This window comes from Danio rerio, chromosome 12 (assembly GCF_052040795.2).
Source record: "Danio rerio strain M-AB ecotype USA chromosome 12, GRCz13ab, whole genome shotgun sequence".
Lineage (NCBI taxonomy): Eukaryota > Metazoa > Chordata > Actinopteri > Cypriniformes > Danionidae > Danio > Danio rerio.
In genome coordinates, this window is record NC_141032.1 from 18710353 (window position 1) to 18728653 (window position 18301).

Below are 18301 nucleotides of genomic sequence, written 5' to 3' on the forward strand. Positions count from 1 at the left end.
GTCGGCGATTCAAATCAACCCATGTGAAATGTGTTCTGATTGAAAATAACATTAGCAAACACCTACAGCCAATGTGAGAGCAGCATTCACTATTGTGGGTACCTGTATGCCAGTGGAAGTTTGGGGGAGAAGTTAAAATCGCTCATTTTCAGTTTACTTGGACCCAAGAAATGGAGGAAAAAGTAGTGTAAATTTGGCAGGAGCACAGTGTAGAGTCGATATTGACCCCATTAAAGGCTTCTTTCTCGTTCTGTGGTAAGTAAAAAAGACATACTACGTGTTTTTGGTTGTGAGTTTGGACAAGTTTGCCTGTGATTCTTCCTATTGTAAAGTCATGCAGTGCAAAAGCCCCTGTCTCCGATCTATCTTGCAGTGTAAACAAAGCAGCGACAAAACACTAGCCCAGATAGTCATGCAGCATGAAAAAATCTGTGACACGACTACTTTGAAAATCATGCAGTCTGAACTCGGCATAAGGGGCCGATCACACCGAACATACATTTAAGTTCCAAAAACGTGAAGCGCACCATACTGCCTTTCGTTGTTGACAAGAAAAGAGGAGCGCTGTGCGTTTTTTTGTTGTTGTTTTTTTTGTCGCTAGGCAACGACTGAATCAGCTATGTATTTTACGAGAATTGCTAATAATAATATAATTTTTAAATGTAATAATATTGTGATATTCAAGATTTGTGATGTCATAGAGCTCCGGATAACTAAAAACAGCAACCACAAGTCTCCTCCATCTTCAAAAGTCTCCGTTGTTGTATTGACAACACAAACACTGCAGGCACCTCAACGGAAACCCCACCTCTGCTTTCCTTTGATTGCAGAATGAAAAGACGCGAGTGACATAACACTTTTTCTGCACAGAGTGTACTTTTTTTCAACTGTGAGTGCACGGCGCACAAGGGCAAAAACACAAGGTGCAGCAGGCAGTTAAAATACGAGGAACGTAGGCTGCATAAGAGCGTGCAAAACGCTCATGGCCCTTAGTAAATAATTTTAAAAAGATGCCTCTCAATGCATTAAGTGCGTTGTGATCGGCCCCTAAGTCAAAGGAAAAAGAATGAATAAATGAATGAATGAATGAATGAAAAAATGAATGAATGAATGAATGAATGAATGAATGAATGAATAGCAATTTTATATAATTTTATTACATTGTGTTTTACATAGTTTATAGCAACTTATTTATAAGTAATTATTATTATTATTAAATTAGTCTGTAAAAATTTTTACTATTATTATATTTTGTTATTAAAATATAAATCAATAGTTATAAAACAAATAAAAAATAATATTTGTAATATTATTATTAACAATATAATTATAATATTTTATCTATAATTATTATTTAATATTTTATTTATATGACTTCTGTTTAATTGCTGTATGATATTGTTTTGTGTAATCATTTCTATTATTATAGGTTTAACATTCATTATTGAATGAATTAATTAATTAATAAATAGTAACTTTTCTTCTTTTATTATAATTATTGTTTAATAATTAAAATGATATTTTTTTACATTGTGGTTTGCATAATAGTTTATAGTTACATAATTATAGTAATTATTATTATAATTAAATTAGTCTGTAAAAAATGCAGTATTAATATATAACAAGAATCATATACTGTAAACCAATAATTAAAAAAACACTGAATAAAAATTAAAGATGTTTTAAAAATTAGTATTAAGAATATAATTATAGTAATTTATTTACAATTATTATTTAATATTTTATTTATAGGATTTCTGTTCAATTGCTGCAACATATTGTATTGTGTAATCATTTCTATTATTAAAGGTGTAACAGTCACTAATGAATGAATTAATTAATAAATAGTAACTAATCTTCTTTCATTATAATTACTGTTATAAATTAAAATTATATTTTTATTACATTGTTTTTTACATAATAGTTTATTATATACAATATATAATAGTTTATTAACAGAGTACAGGAATCAGAGACTGAATCAGAGACCTTTTTTAAGACTCTTTCCATACATTTTAAGACCTTATAGTTACTTTATGTTTTAAACGGAAACACTGGTGAGATTTTAACTTAAAGTATATTTACTAAATATTAATGTAAGAAATTAATCCAAAACTAAAACATTATTTATCTACTGGATACAAATTTATTAAATCTTGCAAATTCAGCAGGTTGGCGCCTATGGAGCTGCAGAAATAATGGTGTGGCCTTGCTTACTGCAGTAAACAAAGCAGCATGGTGTCAAATCTAGCAGGATTTCATTGATTTCATAAACTTCAGAGCATCCTAATATTTGCTGATTTAATTCAGGCAAACTTTAGCATTCAATAATACATTGCATGATCAAAAATTATATAACATTTAGTACCTTGCAAAACAGCATTTAAGATGTATTAATACTTTTTAAGGCCCTTAAATTTCTCTACATTGATTTATCAACTTTTAATACTTTTTAAGGCCCCGCGGACACCCTGATTAAAATATAATTATTAAATTAGTCTGTAAAATGCAGTATTAAAAATATAACAATATCTATATAAACCAATAATGAAAGTTATTAATTTTATTATGAACAATATAATTATAATATTTTATCTATAATTATTATAAAAAATATACTTAAAGAATTTGTTTAATTGCTGTACAATATTATTTTGTGTAATCATTGCTATTATAGGTGTAACAGTCATTAATAAAATAAAACACACGCAAAAAAAAGTTCTGATAAACTAGTCAGCTCAATGAGTCAGCATTGCTTTGGCTTAAGCAAATGGAAGAAAACATATTAAGTGACATTCATGAGCTGTTCAGTCTTCAAGAAATTGGGTCTTTGTTCGCGTTCCGATTGACATGCTAAGCAGGGTAAGAAACTTGTACATTTTCTGGTGGTCTCTATGTATTCATTCTTTATGACCTTGAATGCTAAGGTCTCCTTCAGCCAGTAGCTGAAGAGCCTGGATACGGTATGGAGATTGAACAAACAAAGCAGGCCCAGTTACAGGGCACCCTTCCAAAAGAGGGGGAAGGGACGGCTCATACACAGATGCAGCCTTCACACAGTCACACACATACACTCCTACCCCTGAAACTCTCTCTGTCTAAGAGCCACTTGTAGAATATTTCAGAGTTTGCGGTGCCTCACGACAGAGCAAGCAGTTAAAAATGACTAGCTGCAGTTAAATGTTAAGCTGATTCCTGGCTTCTACTCACAGAGCATCCCCTACACATTTCTTTATTTTCCTACTATGCATTAAAAAAAAACTTTTCAACAAACTCACCATTAGGGCATTTGAAGCACAAACGCTGTGAAAACCATGATAGAAAGCAGCAAACTGCCTGTAGATGGACTTATTCAGCAGGAAATCAATGTAGAGCTGGACATATTCTGTGCGAGGACAAACAGATCGATCTGTTAGTAGCGGAAATAAGACCATGATGGCTCCCACTTTATATTAGCTGACCTAACTTCTAAGTACTTGCATCACAAAAAAAAAAAATAAAATACAACGTAAATACAATTGACTTGTTTCTAATCCAAATATCTAAAAAAATCATACATCAATAAGCATTTTCTGGACAAGTAAAAAATATTTAGTGAATTATGAGAATTATTTTATGGCGTATTACAAAAAAAAGTGTTCAAAAATGTTTTATTTTGAATATTTATTTTAAATAAATTGGTCTTACACTTCATATTTTTAGAATTTCCATAGTATATGTATTAATTCTGATATTTTTACCATAAACTAACAAATCAATCATTAGAGGCTGATATTTTCGATATTATGGGATGTGTTGAAAACAAATGCATTGAGTCTGTTAACTAGCAACATTAGGAGTTAAGAAATACAAATTCAAACTTGTTTATATTTTGGTGAGGTAGTTAAAGGGTTAAAACAAGCCAAATAATCTGACAAGGTTTGATTTGACATAATATTTTGTTTACCACAATTTTCGATTATTTTGCAAGTTTTAAGGAAAGACTCATTTAATTTTGATATTATTTCTTAAAATAAGACAATAGGTTTTGTTTGTCTAGGAAATGCTTCTTGATTGAAGAAGTTTAAGATATTTGGACTAGGGACAGGTTTGGTGGTATGGGTAGGTTTAAGGTGTAAGGAATGGTGTTATTTTATAAGTAATTACAGATGCAATACACGCAGATACTTGTAAGTAATGTACAGTTAAAAACAGTATTAGCCCCCTTTTTTATTTTTTCCCCGATTTCTGTTTAATGGAGAGAAGATTTGTTTTCAACACATTTCTAAACAAAAAAGTTTTATTAACTCATTTCTAAATGATTTATTTTATCTTTGCCATGAAGACAGTAAATAATATTTTACTACATACTTTCAAGACACTTCTATACAGCTTAAAGTGATATTTAAAGGCTTAACTAGGCAGGTTAGGGTAATTAGGCCAGTTATTGTATAACGATGGTTTGTTCTGTAGACTATAAAAAAAAAATGTTTAAAGGGGCTAATATTTTTTACCTTAAAATGCTTTTTAAAAATTTGCTTTTATTCTACTAGACTTCATTCTAGACTTTTTGAAGAAGAAAACAATATTATCAGACATACTGTGAACATTTTCTTGCTCTGCTAAACATCATTTGGGAAATATTTAAAAAGTAAAATAATTATTAACTCTGACTTTAACTGTAAGTACAATGTAAAAACACGCATTTACACAATAAGTGCATTGTTACAATTTATCAATTTCAGTGTAAGTACATATTAGTGAGGGCCACCAATAAAAAGTAGGACCCAATGATGCAGTCATGCACATAACTACAAAAGAGAGACTACTTTAGAACTTTTTGCAAACCTTTTCTGTTTAGATTGGTTACAGGGATCTTGTCCCCTCCTGGTTTCAGATTATAGGCCTTGACCACTCCAAGTTCTTCTTGAAAAACCTAGAGAAAAAAAGAAGTTAAAAAGAAGTTGCACAGAAATGACCTATATATTATTTGCACACTTTATTGTCTCATTCAATCAGACAAACTGGCTTATCTGTGAGATATGATGGACCGACAGAAAAGAGCGCAAACATCCTGATTGTGCTGGCCAAGTTTAGAGGGCAATCACCTGAAAGGTGGTATAGAAGTCCTCTTCAACATTTCCTTCATAGCTGAGCAGTTCCCCAAGGCCATGAGCAAGATCCTGAAATGCATGCAGAAGCATCGGTTTCGAGCATTTCAGTTCAAAAGACACTTTTCAGAACAAATAATAAAAAGTGCAATGCAAAACTTCTAACATTGTTTCAGTTAAATGGTGTTTGGCTAATAAAACACAAGCAGATGACATATTTCTATTCCTTGATAAACACAAAATAGCTTTATAACAGAGTAGCTTTAGAGGCTCCACGTCCACATTACCTTCGGAAAAAAAGTTTGAAGGAAGCAAAGAAGCAAACATTGCCTGTAGGCAGTTATGTAAGTTTGGAGGAAGCCAGAGACTGTTAAAACAGAACATCTGGCTCATTTAAATCTGACTTTGCAATAACTGGAGAGTGAAGGAAAATCAATATGAAAGCACAGCTTAACTTGTTTTTCAAAATACAATCAAGCTATTGTATGTTACATTTCGGCATACATATTAGTTTGCTTTATGCCAAGAGTTGCTGTAAAAGAGCTGATATTGGGCGCCCTCTGCTGGACACGTTATCAGAAGCGCTGGCTAAATCTTAAAGGGATAGTTCATCTATACATGAAAATGTACTCACTATTTACTCATCCTCAAGTGCTTTTAAACATTCATGAGTTTGTTTTTTCCTTTTTTTTTGAAGAATGTTAGAAGCCTTTAACCAACTTGCATAGGAGGACAAATAAATGCTATGGAAGTCAATTGTTACGTTCTTATGTGTTAAACAAAAAAAATATATATATATATAATTAAAGGGTTTTTGTAATAAGTGAACGTTGAGTAAAGTTCTATTTTGGTGGGAACTATTCATTTACTGTATAAATACTCAAAAAAAAATCATACATAAGAGTTTTTACAGTGTTTTTAAAGACATGTTTGAATTTTGTTGGGTAAATAAGTGAACACCACTACTGTTCAAAACATCAAGTCTCTACGATTTATTTAAGAAGTATTCTACACTGAAAAACAGCAATATCATGGAATATTACTTAAATTTAATATACATTTAAATTTGAATATATTTAAAAATGTAATTTCTTTTTTGTTATGTAATAATCTGAATGAGAAGGTTTCAGTGTCATATTGTTCTTAATAAATTATAATATACTGATTTAATAATGAAAAAACATTTGTGATTGTAATGAAATATTGAAATCTGGATTTTTTTTAACACCAATACCAGACTTTTCCCCCATTCAGACGGTGGTTTGATATTTTGTTTTGTTTTTAGTACACAAAATATTCAGTCATATGAATGTATTTTTTACACAAACTACTTGTGATTGAAAGTTGTTGTTGTGGAATTTCCTTAAACCTTGATTGGAGCAGAATTCAATTAAATTAGTTCATGGGGTCACTAACATGATGGCCTGTTCTAAATGTGGCCTGCTCACCATATCGCCACTAATATTTTTTGTAGCTATTTTTTTTAAATAACAATTGCATTAGTGTAAGTTTGAAAATAACAATACTATATATATATATATATATATATATATATATATATATATATATATATATATATATATATATATATATATATATATATATATATATATATATTTACACACATATATATATATATATATATATATACACACACACACACACACACACACACACACATATATATATATATATATATATATATATATATATATATATATATATATATAACAATACTGTATATATACATATAAAACATATTAGCTAGCTAGTTTCCACAGCAATGGTTGTGGGTGCAGTAAAGGCTGATTTGAAAATATGGCTGAAAAAAAAAAACATATCAATTTCACAGTGAGCAGGAGGAAGAGTTCTTTCTTACTTAAAAAGCAACTGAAGCCTCATTTAGAGCTACACATTTTTTTTATTAGAAAAACAAGGCATTTTCACACAGGAAAGCAAAACTGTGCTTAAAGACGAGAAAGAATGTAATCTCCACTCACTCTTATGTCCAACTCGAGGCAACTACAATGGTTAGAAGAGTGTCGGCTATGTTATAATGCTGTTTGGTGAAAATTTCAGTAAAATCTGAAAGTTGTTTTATGTTTCACAATTGATAATCTGTACAAACATGGTACATCGTAGTGCACGCTTTGATAAAAATTGTTAGTGGCTAGTGAAAATATTGTAAAAATAATCATTTAAAAATGTAAATACTTGCAGAGATTTATAAAAATACAGTGTTGCATATTGATATTTCTGTTTCCTACCTTGTTAACTCATTGTTGACAACAATTGTGAGAAATCATTTCCATGATCAGTGTCTTTACAATAATGAAAATCATTAATTATTATTAATAATAATATATAATTAAAAGTAAATTGAGCAGATTTGTTATTTGAGAAACTAGTTAGAATGTGGAAAATGTGGGATGTGGGAAACAATGTGGGAAACCCTTCAAATTAATCGGTACCCAAAAAGTAGCTCTCAGTTTCAAAAAGGTTGGTGACTCCTGAATTAGTTGAATAAAAGGACTTTTATTGACATATTTTTCTGGGTTTTTGGGTAGGTCATGTAAATTATAGTACAACAACCGAGTAATGATCTGCCAATACTTTACAAGTTTGTTTATTTATTGAGTTAGAAAGTTTTTATAGATGGTTTTATCATTAACAGTAATAAATAACAGCAATAAAGCATTTTTTTCTTGATATTTTGTTATATTTGAAACAAAACAAGTGAAACTAGCATTTTAAGAGTTAAAGAGTTCAAAAGAAAAGCTTTGATACTTCAAAGGCTGCCGAGAGATTCACAAGACAGGCATGACTTTATCAGCAGAGCTGAAAGCCAACAGAACACCACACTGCTGTCATCAGAACAATGCACCATCTGAGGCTTATTAAACACATCCAGCCGACTAGACATCAGGAGTGTGTGAGCCTAAGCTGGCCTGCAAGTGTAACTGATAATGCAAGAGCTATTTCTGAATCCAGTGACTCAGTGCTATTCTGCCAGCCACCGACACTGTTTATATATGGTCGAATGAGCTCAGTTTCAGCATATAATGAGCAACACATCCTAAATAGTACATGCTGTCGAGATTATTATTATATATGATAATAATGTGACAGCTGGTGGTTCTCATAATTGACAAGCATGTGTTCTTCATGATTTGATAAGTTGTAGATTATGCCATGTGCTGTGTGTTGAGTATACAGTGTATATTATAATTCATATGAAGTGTATAACATGGTTTACAGGTGTTGGAAATCCTTAAAAAGCTTGAATTTAAACCTGCTTTCAAGGTAGGTTTGAAAAGAATATTTAGATTTTGGATAAAGTGCTTGAAACTACTTGAAAATGTAACTGTGTTACTTCCATAATAATTTGTCATACTACATAGGAAATAATAATTAACACATTCATTTATTCATTTTTTTTTCTTCACCTTAGTGCCTTTATTTTTTAGGGGTTGCCACAGTAGAATGAACCACCAACTTATCTAGCATATGTTTTACACAGCGGATGCCCTTGCAGCTATAACCCATTACTGGGAAACACCCATTTATTCATTCACTCATTCATTTTTCTTCGGTTTAGTCCCTTTATTCATAAGTGGTCAACGCAGCATAATGAACCGCCAACTTATCCTGCATATATTTTTACACAGTGCATGCCCTTCCAGCTGCAACCAAGTACTGAACACTGAGCCAGGACTCGAACCAGTGCTTTCCACTGAGCCACTAATAATAATTATCTATTTAAATAACATGCAATAATTTTAAAAATTGTCTTTTTACTTTTTAAAATAAATCTGTGCCCTTTAAAATAAAGAAAATGAATACACATTTAATATTCAAAATGACATATTCAAGATGGAAACAAATTTAGGAAAATAAATGACAGTAATTAAATGTTGAAATTAGGGCAAACATGCCATCATGCATTTTCCTTAAAATAACATCCCATATAATGTCAGTTATATTTCAGTATATGTATGTAAATATGTAATTTGCCACACATTTAAGGGCATTAAAAAAGTTGAAAATGCATTTGGAAAGTGCTTGAAAAGTGCTTAAATGTGTCCTTTTGGAAAAATGTGTGAGTATTTAGTCATTTAGGCCAAATTGTGCAATGTCTGCACAACTAGTGGAGGAAAACAAAACTGTATTGAAAACCAACTGAAAATTAAGTTTTCTTTAAAAGCCACCTATTTTACCTCTTTTACAAGATTTAAGATAAGCCTTTGGTGACTCCAGAATGTGTCTGTAAAGTTTCAGCTCAAAATACCAATTAGATAATTTATCATAGCCTTCAGAATTTGCCAATTTTTATGTTTGAGTAAACTGTAGCTGTTTTTGTAGCCTGTGTCTTTAAATCCAAAGATGTTGCTTTCCCACGTCAACTAATCCTACATGTCTGCTTCTCATCATGCGTTACATCAGATAAACAGCACAGAGACAGACTTGGATGAACCTGAAAAACAGCTCATTAGTCAAAAATACCAATTTTATTTCATGTATTTATGGTGGAGTTTATTCAAGCCTTTCTGAAACGATGAGTCTCACACAAATACTGTTTGCAAAACACACACATATTAGCACTTAATGACACCATTCGGCCGTGGTGATTATATCGGTTAAGACAGTGGTCACCAAACTTGTTCCTGGAGGGCCGGTGTCCTGCAGATTTTAGCTCCAACCCTAATCAAACACACCTGAACAAGCTAATCACGGTCTTACTAGGTATACTTGAATCATCCAGGCAGGTGTGTTGAGGCAAGTTGGAGCTAAACCCTGCAGGGACACCGGCCCTCCAGGACCGAGATTGGTGACCCCTGGGTTAAGAATTATTTAGCGATTTTTCTGTCTTTATTACAGTTTATTTGCAAAAAAAAAAAATGTTGTGTGGACGTGTGTACATCTAATTATAGAATCATGGCGTCTGTCAATTAATTCCGTGGGCAGAGAAAACCACACCTACATCACGTTGCAATGGACCTCAAAATCACTGGGATTTGAAAGTTTATGGAATTTTGAGTTATATTATATTCATTCATTCATTTTCTTTTCGGCTAAGTCCCTTTATTAATCTGGGGTCCCCACAGCGGAATGAACCGCCAACTTATCCAGCATATGTTTTACACAGAGGATGCCCCTCCAGCCGTAACCCTTCTCTGGGAAACATCCATACACACTCTTTCACACACACTCATACACTACGGTATATTTTAGCATACCCAATTTACCTGTACCACATGTCTTTGAACTTGTGGGGGAAACCAACGAGGAGAACATGCAAACTCCACTGCTTCATTGTTGTGAGGTGAACGTGCTACCCACTGCGTCACCTAGTCGTCCCCCAGTAATATCATTATTTTATACATTTATTTTATTTATATAAGTGACAGTGACAGTTAATGGCTTTGAAAATAAAACGTGTTTCTTCATTAAGATTTGGTTGAATTGAATATTATTCCATGTGGTGCATGTGTCACAGCTTGTGTATACATACAGGCATAATCTGCTGGAGGTCGTCCAGGGTGAGGGTCGCCATGCCAACGGGGGTGTCGAGGTCACACGGCACAATGGGCGGGGTCAGCAGCTTCTTGTAGACACAGGGGGGAAAGCGGATGTCCAGTGTGATGCTGTTGTACACAGCCAATCCCATAAGCTGACAGAGAGGGTTAAGTGTGTACAGCTAGAGATTCACAGACCTGACCTACACCTCTAATCTTCGGTTGAACTACATCTGAAAATAAAGGAAGCTTCTTGACAATATGATTTAACAGTCAGCAGGTCTGCATGATGGCAATACCATGACATCATGTCTAAAGATTTACAGCAAGATTAAGTGAGTTTTCATCATAACCACTGCACTGCCTTTTTTACGAGAACAAATCAAATATGCCTAAATAAATAAATGTGTATTATATGTATTATATACAGTATACAGTTGAGAGCAAAATTATTAGCTGTCCTGAACTATTGATTCCTTTCCAATTATTTCATAAGTGATTTTGGCTGGGATAATAAAAATTTGAAAAAATAAAATTATTATTAGCCTCCTTAAGAATTGTTTTATTTTTTATTTTGACTGGCTACAGAGCATATTACTGTTGTCCTGTAACTTGCCGAATCAATCTAAATTCTATTGTTAACCTACATAATTTAGTGAAGACTCTAAATTGCACTTTAAGCAGATTATGAATATTATATTAATATTATGAATTATTATATTAAATTATTAATTATATTATTAGTATAATAATGTTTCTTCATTATATCAACAATCAAAATACAATTCAATCGGATTTCACTACTACTACTACTAAAACTATTATTACTAATAATAATGATAATAAAAATAAAAATATAATAATAATAATAATAATAATAATAATAATAATAATAATTGTCACTGGATTCATTATATATAATTATATATTATTCAATTATATAAATTATTTATACAGTTGAAGTCAGAACTATTAAACCCCCTGAATTATTAGACCCCCTGTTTTTCCCCAATTTCTGTTTAACTGAGAGAAGAACACATTTCTAAACATAATAGTTTTAATAATTCATTTCTAATAACTGATTTATTTTATCTTTGCCATGATGACAGTAAAAAATATTTTACTAGATATTTTTCAAAAAACTTCTAAACAGCTTAGTGACATTTAAAGTCTTAACTATGTTAATTAGGTTAACTTGGCAAGTTAGGATAGTTAGGCAAGTTATTGTATAACGATGGTTTGTTCTGTAGAATATTGAACAAAAAAAAAAAAAAGCTTAAAGGGGTTAATAATGATTAATTGACCTTAAAATGTTTTTGAAAATTTTAAAAACTGCTTTCATTCTAGCCAGAATAAAACAAATAAGACTTTCTCCAGAAGCAAAAATATTATCAGACATACTGTGACAGTTTCCTTGTAAAACATTTTTGGGAAATATTTAAAAAAGAAAAAACAATTCAAAGGGGGGCTAATAATTCTGACTTCAACTGTAATTATATATTATACAATTACGTAAATTATATTTAATTAAAAACATAATATGTAAAATAATATAAACCAAACTGGTAAACTAAAAAAAATATATAGATCATGTGACACCTTAAGTATTCAAGGTTACTTTTGTTAGATAAATTAATTTTATTCATTTCCGTATGTTCCATTTATATTCTTTTTATATATGTTTACTTTTAAATAAACTCAATGTTAATGTTATAAATGTATGTGCTTCTTTATAAAATCACATTCTTAACTGTAGTTTCAATCGGTTGAAAGGTGGGAATGTGCCAGTTGCAGGAATAGTGTGCTGACAATGATTTGATTATATGATCAATAGGATTTTACCAAACAAACTGTTTAGACAAATGATTAAAGACAACGCATCATCATCTGTTTGTATGTCTGTATATAAACTGGCCTCGAAGGACTGCCCTTTGAGCAACCAGAATGGAACCTCTTGTGTTTCTTCTGTATTGTTCCCTTGCTGCAAAAACATTAAAATCTCTGAATCTTCCCAAGTCTTGAAATAATTTTTGATTCAATAAAAGACAACTTTAAATGATATATTAAAGTTACTTACTATTGTACAGTAGTGACTGATAGGCTTGGAAAATTCAGTTTGGTGCCACTAGAGGCACAGAAATCACACATCTTTAATATTTGCTAATAGCAGCTGATCTTCAAATATTCACTAACAACAACTACACCAGCACAGTAGGATGCATGAAAGAACCCACAACAGGTGTACAATACATTTAAATGAAAAGGTGAAGAGCCATGCACATAAGTGCTTTCAGCTGTAGCTGACAACTCAGCTCCATGTGCTTTCCATATGTGTAGCGAGGGCGATGGAAAAAAAGTCCTCAGCTCAAGAGAGAAAGAGAGAGAGAGAGGGGAGAGAGCAGACAGATGGGACAGTTTCCATGAGGACTGCAGCAATGAGACAACACAAACCGAGCCCTGGCTGTTCTTAACAAGACAAAACAAAAGAATCTTTATTTCATCATTTTTCACTGATGTGACACAGCAGTTCTGTGCGGCAGGAGTGAAAGAGAGAGAGTTTAGAGGCTGTGCGCTGAACTGGCAGCCACATGTATCAAGAAGCCCTAGCCACAGGGGTAACAACAGGACATGGCAGGCTTTGACTTCCACCGTGTCTTTCCCCACACGTACCATGAAGACCAGATCTCGACACGTGCCCATTCACATACCACATTATTTACAAAACCCTTTCACAACCATACCTATATCTCAGAATCTTTCTTTAGCAACACATTGCATTCTAACCCTATGTACTTGACATTTAGAAATCGCATGGCATAAATATAGCAGATGTTCCATTTTCTCAGCACAGATTGGTGGCAGAAAACACATTTCCCACCAGAAAACAGAAGGATGCGAATGAACTTCAGATGTGTGTGCCAAGTGAGAGCTGACTCTATATTTACGTGCTATTTTAAGTTCGTCACGCCCACATGTGACCACCTATACTGTATAAACTGCAGGAAAATGAAAGGATACGGCTCCAACCAATCGGAATTCAGAGTAGTTGTCACATTTCCAGCTGCTGAACCAATAACACTGAGACTCCTTCACATACGTGAACATGCCTGCAAATTGACACAAAGACACAGAAAATGACAATTAAAATTGTGTATCAACTAGGGCTGTGCAATATATCACAATAATCATGTCGATGGTCATCTTTGTATGTCTGCCTCTAGCACACCTTCTGAAAGACTTTTCAGAACATCAGGCATCATAATGTAATACAATACACATTTTATGTTTTTTATATTATAATTCATCAAAGTGTTCAAAAACTGTACTTGACAAGATGATGAACACAGCAAAAATATCTTAGTACAGTTAAAACTGAAATCCTCCATTTTAATCAATACTATTACAAATCGGCAGCTGCTGTGTTGGTATGAAATAAGAGAGAAAATTCAAGAAAAAAATTAAATAACTGCACACAAAATAATCATTTGAGTTTTAATATTTAACAAACAAAAAAATCATTTTCATTTAAAAATAGTTTTAATATTTTCTTTTAAAACCTTAACAATATTTTTATTTTGCTTATCCAAGGCCAGGTTGCAGGGCCAGCAGTCTCAGGAGGGAACTCCTCCAGACTTCCCTCTTCCCAGACACCTTCTCCAGCTCCTCAGAGGAAACCATAGGCATTCCTAGACCAGCCAAGAGACATAGTCCCTTCAGCGTGTCCTGGGTCTTCCCTGAGCCCTCCTCCCGATGGAAAATGTTTGGAAGACCTTCCAAGGCAGGCTTCCAGGAGGCATCCCAAACAGATGCCAGAGCCACCTCATCTGGCTTCTATCGATCTCTAGCGGCTCTACTACATGCTCCTTTTAGTGAAAGAACTCCTAACCCTATCTATAAGGGTGCGCCCTGCCACCCTGCGAAGAAAACTCATTTTAGCCGCTTGTATCCGAGATTATGTCCTTTCGATTATGACCCAAAGCTCATAGGTAAGAGTAGGAATGTAGATTTACCGGTAACTCAAGAGCTTTGCATTTGGCTCAGCTCCTTTACCAAGACGGACCGGTACATCAAGCGCATTACTGCTGCTATTGCACCGATCCGCCTGTCAATCTCATGTTCCATCCTTCTCTCACTCGTGAACAAAACCCCTGAAGTAAGGACTTTACTCCAACCTGGAAAAGGCAAGCCACTTTTTTCTAGTGGAGCATCATGACTTAATACTTGAATAATACAGCTCATCCCAGCTGCATCACACTCTGCTTGTTGACGCAAATTTCTAATCAGCCAATCACATGGCAGCAACTCAATGCATTTAGGCATGTGTGGACATGGTCAAAATGATCTGCTCCAGTTCAAATATCCAGTGAGTGGCAGTTCTGTAGGCACAAATGCCTTGTTAATGCCAGAGGTCTAGACTAGTGCGAGCTGATAGAAAGGCAACAGTAACTCAAATAACAACTCGTTACAACCGAGGTATGCAGAAGAGCATGTCTGAACGCACACGTTCAACCTTGAGACGGATGGGCTATAGCAAGCAGAAGACCACACCGAGCGCCACTCCTGTCAGCGAAGAACGGGAAAATAAGGCTACAATTCTCACAGGCTCACCAAAATTGGACAATAGAAGATTGGAAAAATGTTGCCTTGTCTAATGAGTCTCGATTTTTGCTGTGACACTCTGATGTAGGGTCAGTTTGGTGTCAACAACATGAAATCATGGAACAGTTCAGGCTGGTGGTGAGAATATATGTACACTTTTCCGGTGATGAAATTTGCACACATGAACCATTGTATATGTAAAAAAGTTATAAGTTGATATTAAACTTTTCACCTCAATAAATGAATTATCTTTGTTATATGCTTACATATTTTATAGGGAAATAAAAGCAAACATAATTATACTTTTTTTGCAGTATATAACAGCTGCATAATGTCTTAATACTAGTGCTGACTGTCTTACCGTAGTCTGTGTGAAAAATTTGTCGAATCAGGAGAAGAAACCACTCTTTTGTGAGTCCACCCATGTCCAATCCTGCTTCTCCAACAAACGTCACTTTCAGTTTTTTCTTCAGGTCTGCTCGCTTTCTTGAAAGCTATTAAAAAAAAGGAACACGTTTATGGAGGGGCCATTTTTCCAAATTAGTTCTTAGCCAGACTTAGAACTTTCCAGAACATGATGTACACGCTTTTGGCTGAAAAGCCCCTCAGACTAGGAAAACAAAATGTAGATTTTTATAGCTACTTTATACAGAGCAATGCAGCTCATACAAACGTCCATCATTCTAGTAGGGCTGGGCGATAAGGCAAATAAATAAAAATCTAGTTTTTTCCTAAAGTTTGACCAATTCATGATTTGAATTTTTTAATGTGTAACTCATTACTATGAAGAGCCATGCATCTGCATGATGGAAGGTACTTTTTCTATTAACTTCCTTCACTTGCATGAGAGGTTAATAAAGCGCACCATCATGTAGTCAGACAATAGTTCCTTAATTAATATGTGATTGGTGCAATGACTATGGGCCCTATCATACACCCGGTGCAATATGGCGCAAGACATGTTTGGCAAGATTTGTTGCTATTTTCAGACAAGCACAACCGTAATTTTCACATTTTGCGCCACGTTGTTGAAAAAGCAAATGGGGCGTTGCTATTTTGAAAAACCGAAATAGACTGCTCCATTGACCATCTAAAACCTGGTCTAGCACAGAGCGCGTTAATTATGCGCCAAAATGCTTACGCATTGCTTAATACACAAATATCTTTACATATAAAAATAATTAAATTGTTGCAAAAAATATAATTTTCTACATAAATATAAATACCACTGCCTCCATGTCTTCTTCATGAAGAGGGGCTTTTTTCATTTTTTCATGACAATTTGCATTTGTATAATGGCATTATTATTAGCAGTACCATTTATTATATGCATATTTAAATTTAATTTAATTTAATAAAAACAAGTTTAGATTTGTCCACCTGTCGGGTTTTAAAGATGTATGCACCACCATATGGGGCATTTGAATAGGATGTGAGTTTGGATATAACTTTATGGTTTTTTGAGCACACTTCGTTATTATTGTTCATTTTTTAGTATGCTGGAAATTAGAACTTAATTTAGAAATAGCTTTTAACAGATGACAAACAAAATTAAACATGTAGGCTAATGGATGTCTTTAGTGGAGTGCATGCAACACCATTTCCTTATCCACAAAAGTAAAGGAGTAAAGTACAGAGTTAAAGTAAAATAAAGAGAAAGCAAAGAGGTCGAATGGAGGACGCTCGTTTTTTTTATTCTTGTGCTGCAGATGATCTGTTTAGCTGTTTTCTCTCTAGTGAAGCGTTCAGTTTTTCCACTAACAAAGTCCACCATGTAAATAACAAATATGCCATGGTGACACAACTGAGTCTTACTTAGTGATGTGGTATGCTCAAAACACACCCAGAACTCATTAAGAGAATAAGCACAACCCTGTTAGACCATGTGGCAGGGTGCAAAGCGCATTTTGCCATTCTTAAAATAGCAAAAGTGGATTCAGACACGTCCATAATGCTTTTGCGCCATCCACTTTAGACTTTTTAACTAGAACGTTAAAATAGAGCCCAATGTATCTATTTTTTTTAAATAATCATTTCTCAATTTAAGAAAAATATAAACCATCTAAAAATGCAAATTTTAATTAAAATCTAAAAATCATCATTCTAGAGGGCTCAACAGTTTTCAGTGGTTCAAAGGAGCTCCTGGTAACATCTCCAGGAACAGATGCAAGTCAACGTTTACAGATCTGGATTGAGCAGTTTTATTACCTCATCCAGTGAGTCACTGACCAGCTGCAGACGCCTAACTTTAATGTTGAGAAATAGCAGGCTCATATCCACCCTCTGCCTGCGAGAGACCTTGTCCACCAGGGTTTGCTGCAATAGACACGAAAACCAATACATTTATCAGTTAATATTGGCCTGAAAAAAACAAGCTCTGAAAGAACATGGCCACAAATCTAACTTAATGCCCTATTTCCAAGCAACACATATTCTTAGACAAATGAAGTCTGTCTATCTGCGGTGTATGATGATATGATTCTCTAGCCACGTATCTGTTTATCCTACAGTCTGGACACATATGTTTGGGAAAGAGCCATAGGAATGGCCGATTATGCTGCCCCACCCATGCTAGGATTGTTATCAGAAAATTCTCTGAGCCTAGAAGACATATTCACCCAAATAGAGACTAGTTTCTTCTACATCTTAAGACAGTTTTGGCAATAGTGAGAGAGCATGTGTGTTCTCACCCTGGCCATGCTGATCATCTGCTGCTCTGAATCTCTCTGGATGATGGCTTTCTTTACCACTGTGGACAGGATGAAGGGGAACTGACAGAACGTGAACCTGAGAAAATAGAAGATAAGAAATAAATATGTGTGGAAAAAGTACACAAAATCGAGTCCAATATGATATATCAGTCTGATGATTAATCAGTTGATAAATAATAATGACGATGATAATAATAATAATAATAATAATAATAATAATAATAATAATAATAATAATTATTATATGTATAATTTATGCAATATCTTGTTTTTCAGAACATTTCTCGCAACAATCTCGTAGCAAGGTCATCTTAAAAGGCAAAAGGTAGAATAAGACTATGGGGTTCCTTTTACGTAGTACATAACAAAGTGCTTTTATATTTCT

General features: G+C 33.6%; 1 protein-coding gene across 2 annotated transcripts in view; it reads right to left on the bottom strand.

The window, feature by feature from the left end:
* The window catches only part of hectd2 (HECT domain containing 2), a 43452-nt gene that overhangs the window by 12403 nt on the left and 12748 nt on the right, over positions 1-18301 (bottom strand). For both annotated transcript variants that reach the window (XM_087276050.1, XM_087276049.1), the window contains exons 11-18: positions 17896-17992; positions 17414-17521; positions 15567-15699; positions 13625-13713; positions 10603-10761; positions 5088-5162; positions 4828-4915; positions 3279-3385 (exon numbers count right to left, since the gene is read on the bottom strand). In XM_087276050.1, the coding sequence (XP_087132176.1) occupies positions 3279-3385; positions 4828-4915; positions 5088-5162; positions 10603-10761; positions 13625-13713; positions 15567-15699; positions 17414-17521; positions 17896-17992 (856 nt within the window). The remainder of the gene's footprint in view (positions 1-3278; positions 3386-4827; positions 4916-5087; positions 5163-10602; positions 10762-13624; positions 13714-15566; positions 15700-17413; positions 17522-17895; positions 17993-18301) is intronic.